The following is a 7,500-nucleotide window of genomic DNA, read 5'->3' as shown; positions in this document are numbered from 1 at the left end:
ACACGGGGAGGGTGTCTGGCGGGGAAATGCGCGCTTCGAAGGGGAAGCCGTGGCGATGGTGCTGCCAGTGATGAGGGTTGGGATCATGGCATGATAAGAGCAGTAGTGGCAATAATGATAAGAACGATAATGATAGTAATGACGATGATGATTATGCTACCCTGATGATGAATGTGATCATGATATGATAATAGCAGTAGTAGTAATAATGATGATGATAATGATGGTGGCGGTGATGATGATGATGATGATGATTATAGTAATGAGGATGAATTATAAACTGCTCTGCAATGATACAGCAAAGTAAAAGTAATTAATATGCGTATCAATTATTATAAAATATATATAATTCCTTCCGTTTTATATTTTGTTAACTCTAATTTCGTCACAACAGTTACATCTAGCTGGATAGAAACAAAAGATGACAGATAAATACATGAATAAAGAAATTTCTTTAAATATTAGTTTATCAACATGGAGTATGACATTCATTGAAATACGTAAACATACAGGCACAGACATAAAAAAAAAAAAAAAAAAAATACACGCACATTTACACACACACACAAACAAGTAAACACATACATTCCAACATGCCGACACACTTACAAGCATTCATAGAAAAAAAAATTCAAACGCACGCACTCAAACACAAGCACATAAGCAGAAACAAAAAAAAAAACCAACACCTCACAAGCACCCATACACGCAAACACAAACAAATACATATACATGCACACAAACGCACACATATACAAATACACATACATGCAAACACAAACACAAACAAACCCACAAATATATATAAACACACAAATACACATACATGCACACACACACACACACACACACACACACACACACACACACACACACACACACACACGCAGACGCACAAATACACATACATGCAAACGTAGACGCTCTAACCACCTCTCAAGTCATAGGATTTAGAACGGGCACTGACATGACAGTCTGGGCGCGCGGGCGTGTGTAAGCAAAACGTGGGCGTGATCCGTGAGGGCGGCAAGGGCGGCAGCGAGACTGGGCGTTCTGGACCCACCCACGGAGGCACGCCCGCGGGAAAGCAGCCGAGGACTCCGTGGCAATCTGGTGGGCGTGAGGAGAGGCAGGTCAGAGATAGACTGTCAGATCGATGGGTTATGTGGTAAATAGACTGGTATAGATATTTTGGTACACATACATCATTTGACTTTAACGGATAAAGATGTAAATGGAGAGAGCGCGCGCGAGAGAGAGGGGGGGAGGGAGAGAAAGAGAGATATGAGAGAGAGGAGAGAGAGAGAGAGGGAGGGATAGACAGATAGGTATATATATATATATATATATATATATATATATATATATATATATACAGAGAGAGAGCGAGTGAGAGAGAGAGAGAGAGAGTGAGAGAGAGAGAGAGAGAGAGTGAGAGAGAGGGAGAAAGAGAGAAAGAAAGAAGATAAATTGAAAATGAAAGAGAAATTATATGTATTTTCACCATCATTATTACTTTTCTTTCGTCAAAATCCCCCTTAATTGTCCTTCCTTTTTTCTTCTCCCCCCCCCCCCCTTAAGATCTGTAAACAAAGAAAGATAAAATAAAAGTTTTAGGCACGTACCACATTCAGGGTAAATACAGTATAGTGATACGCTTTTCATAAGTGGAATTTCCCGGCGCTCTGAGCTGCATCTCTGGACAATGGTTGCACAGACTGACTGACGGCGGTTCTCTCCGCGGTGGGATGAATAGGATTCTGCGTTGCTGTGCTTGATTTTTGAACGGTATTGACTACAGCAATTTGGGCGAGTCATTTCACTGATGAATTGTAGTATGCGTATAGTGAACGCAAAGATACGATGACTGCAGTTATTACAATGTTTGTAATAACCACAATGGAATAGTGATCACGATAGTATAATGGATACAGTGATCCACTTCACTGATTAAAATCACCGCACTGATATAATGGTTACGATATTGACTGAAGGGGTTACAGTAAACAAAAAACAAAAAAAAAACAAAAAAAAAAACAAAAAAAAAACTGACATCATTTACCCGCCCTCAGCCCCTCGGCACTTGAAGCATCCCAGCGCCACTGGTCCCCGGAAAGTGTTGCCCGACGGTATCGTAAATTAACTGTGAGATAACTTTTAACTGAATCTCCATCTTTCGCTGTAGCTTCTTATATGGGGTCGTTATGTAATCTGGTTCTAGCAGACATTTCTTTTTTTGAATGAGCGGATGCCCTTCCTGACGCCATCGCTCACCATTTACCCAAGCTTTGAGAGCGGCACTGACTTTGGCTGGCTTGCGCACCCACTGGCTAGATTAACTTTCAACTGTACATAATGCCCTAAAACGATACACTCCCATTCTGCTCATTCAGACCTTCAGAATTACTCCGAACAGAGGGCTGCGGAGCGGGCGGTTCCACGTGCTTGATGTTGAGGCAAAAGCGTCTGCGTTTTGGGGAGTTTGACACCGAGTACGTGGAAAGCAAGAGCATTAAAAAAAAAAAAATCACTGCCTAAATGTACTGTGGATGTATTTTGTCATTCAAACTAAATCATCGCGTGAGTGTCTATGTGTGTGTTTGTTTGCTTGATTGTGTGTCTGTGTGAGTTTGTTTGTTTTCTTGTGTGTGAGTGTCTTTGAGTTTGCTTGTTTGCTTGTGTGTGTGTGTATGTGTGTGTATGTGTGTGTTTGGTGTTTGTGTGTGTTTGTTTCCATGTGTGTGTCTATGCGTGTGATTGTTGGTTTGAGTGTGTGTGTTTTATGAACATATATTCAATATTTTCTTTCCTTCTTTTCACTTCTGTTAAATAACGGTCAGCATTTGATATGAAATTAATGAAAAAAGAGAAAAGCAAATTAAGATAGCATCTGATTTATTTGCATATTCTCTGCACATCTCCTTTTTTTTGTATTTTGTTCAGGTAGACCAAATTCTCAAGTTTGAAAGAAGAAAAATACCTAAGATAGACTTAAAAGAAAGAAAACGAAAAGTGGGCGAAGATGAATGGAATAAATGGATAAATATAATTATAGAATCACAAGCTAAATTTTAAAATTATTATCAAAATTTGAACATAAAAATGAAACAATGGACAAAATCAATAAACATATATGCACTAACGTGTTTAGTGAATAACTAAGTAGGCTCGTTACCTCCCGGGGTTTCTGGCGGGAACGTTGTGTCTTGGGTGAAGTTTGTCGAGAAAACGAGGTTCAGAAGGGCGTGAAGTACTACACTCTGTGACATGATATTCGCCTCTATGGAAGTAACACTGGAACGGAGAGGCAAGAAAGTTATATATATATATATATATATATATATATATATATATATATATGCGTGTGTGCGTGTGTGTGTGCGTGTGTGTGTGCGTGTGTGTGTGTGTGTGTGTGTGTGTGTGTGTGTGTGTGTGTGTGTGTGTGTGTGTGTGTGTGTGTGTGTGTGTGTGTGTATGTGTGTGTGTATGTTTGTGTGTGTGTGTGTGCAGTCGTTGCGGAAACTACATTAATGGTGGCGTGTCTGTGTGCGTGTGCATTACAGTGTTTATATGTCATGTATGTGCATTTCTCTGAGTATATGTGTGTATCTGTGTGCATTTTAGTGTTGGTGGGTACGTGTATAAGTGTTTGGGTGTATGTATGGATATGAGTTTGTACGAGTATGTGTATGTCTGTGTGTGTCTGTGTATGTCTGTGTGTGTCTGTGTATGTCTGTGTATGTATGTGTTTTGAATGTGTGTGTGGAGGTGCGTATGCCTACTTTTGCATGTGCTTGAATGTAAGTCTGTGCATGTGTGTGCATGATTCTGTGTTTATGCATATGTATGTATGTACATTTGAATGTGTGTTAGTTTACATGTACACCGGTGTCCATCAATGTACGTGTATGCGTCTCTACATTTATGTGAGTGTCGGGGTTGGTTGTGTGTATATATGTATTTCTGTGTCGGTCTTTCTTTTTGTGGGTGTGCTTTTCTCTCTGTGCACATGTTAGCTTACGTGGGCATGCAAGTTTGTGTGAATATGAGTATCTATGACTTATATGACTGCATTTATTTTGGATGTGTTTTGTGTTTGTGTGCGTTTGCAGTGTGGTGTTATATTGTGTATGTATGTGTATTCTTGTGTATATATACGTGTGTATTAATGTGCTTCTCTGTGTGTACATGCGTGTTTTCCTGTTTGTGTGTGTGCAGTTGTTTCTATGTCCGTATTGTGTATGTGTGTGTGTGTGTGTGTGTTCATATATCCGTGTCTCTGTGAGTGTTTTTTCGTTTTTGTGAATCCCTGTATGTTAATATGCAAATATGCATGGGTGTGTCTGTGTGTGTATTTGTAATTGGTCATATGTGTTCTTGATCTGTTGTGCATTTTCTGTGTGTGCGTGTCCGTATCCGCAAATTTGAGTCCATTTTAGGGAGTACATCTGTGTGAGTGTGTGTGTGTGTGTGTGTGTGTGTGTGTGTGTGTGTGTGTGTGTGTGTGTGTGTGTGTGTGTGTGTGTGTGTGTGTGTGTGTGCGTGTGTGTGTGTGTGTGTGTATGTGTCCGTATGTGTGCGTGCGAATGTGCATCCATGTATGTGTACGTACGCGCGGACTTGTGTGCGTCTGAGTGTGTGCATTTGCTTCTATAGATGTGTGTACACTTATCTGTTTGTACGTTTGAAATGTCCATCGCATGTGTGTTCTGTCTGTATGGGCTGTGCATTCGAGTATTCATATATGCGAGTATGTGTTCGTGTTTTTATTGCATTTATGTTCTGTCTGCATTTGCATCGTGCTCTGTGTGCATGTGTGTATGTGGCTGCGTATATACATTTCCCTGCGTGTGTATTTATGTGTTCATGTGTCTATCTATAGGTTTGCGTCTATGTATTTGTGTATTTGTGTTAGTGTATGTATTGTATGTAGGCATTTATATACTTGTATGTATGTGTATGTGTGTTTGCATATGTACTTGTGCGTGCCTTTATTTGCGTTCTGAATATTCGTGTGCGCGCGGGCGTGTGTATATGATTTCGTGTATTTCTCTCTAAATACGTGTGTTACGTGCGCGCGCGCGCGTGCACACACACACACACACACACACAAAGCATATACTCATAAGAAATCACAGACATCTACACATATATATCCCTCCCCCCCACACACACAAACACATAGAAAAGAACACAAGAACAGAAATACACATACATAAAAACAAATGCATATGTAAACACACACATAGTTACAAAAATGTACACACACACACACACACACACACACACACACACACACACAAACGCTCAAACACCCACGCAAAGGTACACATAAACACACATACACACACTCACACATACCCATACTAACACCCACAAGCACACATGTATATTCTCTGTAACAAATTCACGTACACATTCACATGTATGGTCACGCGCAAACATTACACAAAACACACATCTTGCACACACATTTAATAGACAAACATAGTTTGGACAACTCAACTGTATGCACACAACCTCACACAAATTCAACCACTTTCAAACATACACGCATACACAAACAAAGACGTGTACACATACATATGTTCTCTGTAAAACACAGAACTTAACACACGGGGATACATACATACTTACAAACATAGACATGAACCTACGTAGACACACATAAATACACATATACACAAACAAACACACACACGTGTGTGTGTGTGTGTGCATGTGTCTATATATGTTTATATAAACATATATACACATATATATATATACATATATACACATATATATACATATATACCTACATATTTATATATTCTTTCTTCTTCTAGTGCTCTGTCCTACGACAGGTGCTTTTTGGCATCCATTTTCCCCATGACCCTCTATTCTCTGTTAATTCACTTGACATGCCCAGTCTTTTCCACGAGACTGGGGGCCATTTCCCGAGATGTCTGCCTTAAACACAAAGGTTTCCCGTTCCCTTCCCTGAAAGTGTTTTTATTGAGACACTGTCTCTAGAGGGATTGCCAGCCGAGGCTAAGGAGTCTCTTCTACCCTTATTTCTATTCATCCCATGGATGGGACCCTGAGAGGTATTCCATTCTCGGTCAAAGCGGACGCGGAAACATTAGCGGCTAAGTGGTGGCTCCATACTCCTCAGGACCAGAACTCCACTGCAATTTATACTGGCGATCTTCAGTTTTCCCGCTGGAGAAGAGTATAAATTGAAGAAGTCAGATGACATCACATAACATTGCCAGACACCTCACTTGATGGGGAACCGGTTAGTTGTCCCATCGGATAGACGGACTGCGGCAAGTTGATCTTGATAGACTGAATTTGTCTTATCTTTTTGTCATCTATCCGGATATTTCGGATAGTCCAGTCCTTATCAAAAGCTATTTGATAGTCAATGAAAACCGTGTAGATATTTTGCTGGTGATGGATGCTTCTCTCGGCATGCATTCTCATGACGAAGCTAGCGTCCCTCCTACCTTAAACCCAAATCAGGTGCCTGGGATCGTGGGTATGGGTTGTCTTCTGATCCTCTGGTAGATGATTTTCAGCAGAGTTTTAATATGCGACATTAGACTAATTGCGTGATGTTGTGAGAACTAAAGTGTTCCCGTGACCTTCGCTAGGGCAATAAATACTGAGTATGTCACTTCTTTAGGTAAAATCTGCCTGCTTCATGGATATCATTCAGGAAGTTCAATATGAGCTCAATACTTTTTTCTCCAAAGGCCTTCATCACATTCCTGCCATAGACACTACTCCTTGGCTTTCTTGCATTCCTCTTTGTAAAGATTGCTTACTAGTTCATATAGCACGGGGTTCTATTTTGAGACTTGCCTTTTCGTAGCAGGTCTTTGAGCTCTGGGTAGAACCAGCTTCACGAGGGCTTCTTCTCTCGTTTAAAGTTTCCTCGCACTTCTTCGTTGGTCTGAAATGCACTGGATTCAAATTTGGGGCAATCTTTGCTTGCAAACATGGGATTGCCTACGATGTGAGGAAGGCCGTGCTTTGACAGCCTGAGTTAGTGGCGTCTATGCCTTGGCGCCGTAATTGTGGTTTGGCAGCAGGGGGTAGAAATACAAAATATTAAACTTGAATATATTACCGGTATTTTTTTTCCCTTATCTTAATTATATTGGATTTTGTCAGTAGTCATTAAGTAATATAATTGCAATAATGCGTGTGAGTTGCACCTGTTATCTCACTGGAAATGCCAAACGATTAATGATTAACGATTAACCCTACACCCAAAATTGTATATGAAAGCTAATTGAATAGAGACAACGTGTTATAGCATGTAATACATTACCAGCGAATTTCTAGCCTTTTAAATCGTGATATACCACACAAAGCCAAAGGTAGTGAGAAAATCAGGGTACCAACAGTTTCCTAGCGTTAACTACTAGTTACAAAAGAGTATCGTTGTTTGTTTCAGAATGTTTAGTATTATTTTCTAACGATTGTTTTCTATGTAGCTGTACATCATCG

At 40.2% G+C, this 7,500-nt stretch overlaps 1 protein-coding gene across 4 annotated transcripts in view; it reads right to left on the bottom strand.

Annotated features, from left to right (window-relative positions):
• LOC125033997 (pancreatic lipase-related protein 2-like) overlaps nt 1–7,500 on the bottom strand; it is a 49,179-nt gene that overhangs the window by 25,232 nt on the left and 16,447 nt on the right. For 2 of the 4 annotated variants that reach the window (XM_047625618.1, XM_047625616.1), the window contains exons 2-3: nt 3,176–3,294; nt 968–1,110 (exon numbers count right to left, since the gene is read on the bottom strand). In XM_047625618.1, coding sequence (XP_047481574.1) covers nt 968–1,110; nt 3,176–3,269 — 237 coding nt within the window. In that variant the 5' untranslated portion in view covers nt 3,270–3,294. The other 2 variants (XM_047625615.1, XM_047625620.1) reach the window with 2 other exon arrangements.

Source organism: Penaeus chinensis, chromosome 17, assembly GCF_019202785.1.
Source record: "Penaeus chinensis breed Huanghai No. 1 chromosome 17, ASM1920278v2, whole genome shotgun sequence".
In the NCBI taxonomy this organism is placed as follows: domain Eukaryota; kingdom Metazoa; phylum Arthropoda; class Malacostraca; order Decapoda; family Penaeidae; genus Penaeus; species Penaeus chinensis.
The sequence above is the reverse complement of the archived record's forward strand: the minus strand, read 5'-3'. Positions and strand labels throughout refer to the sequence as shown.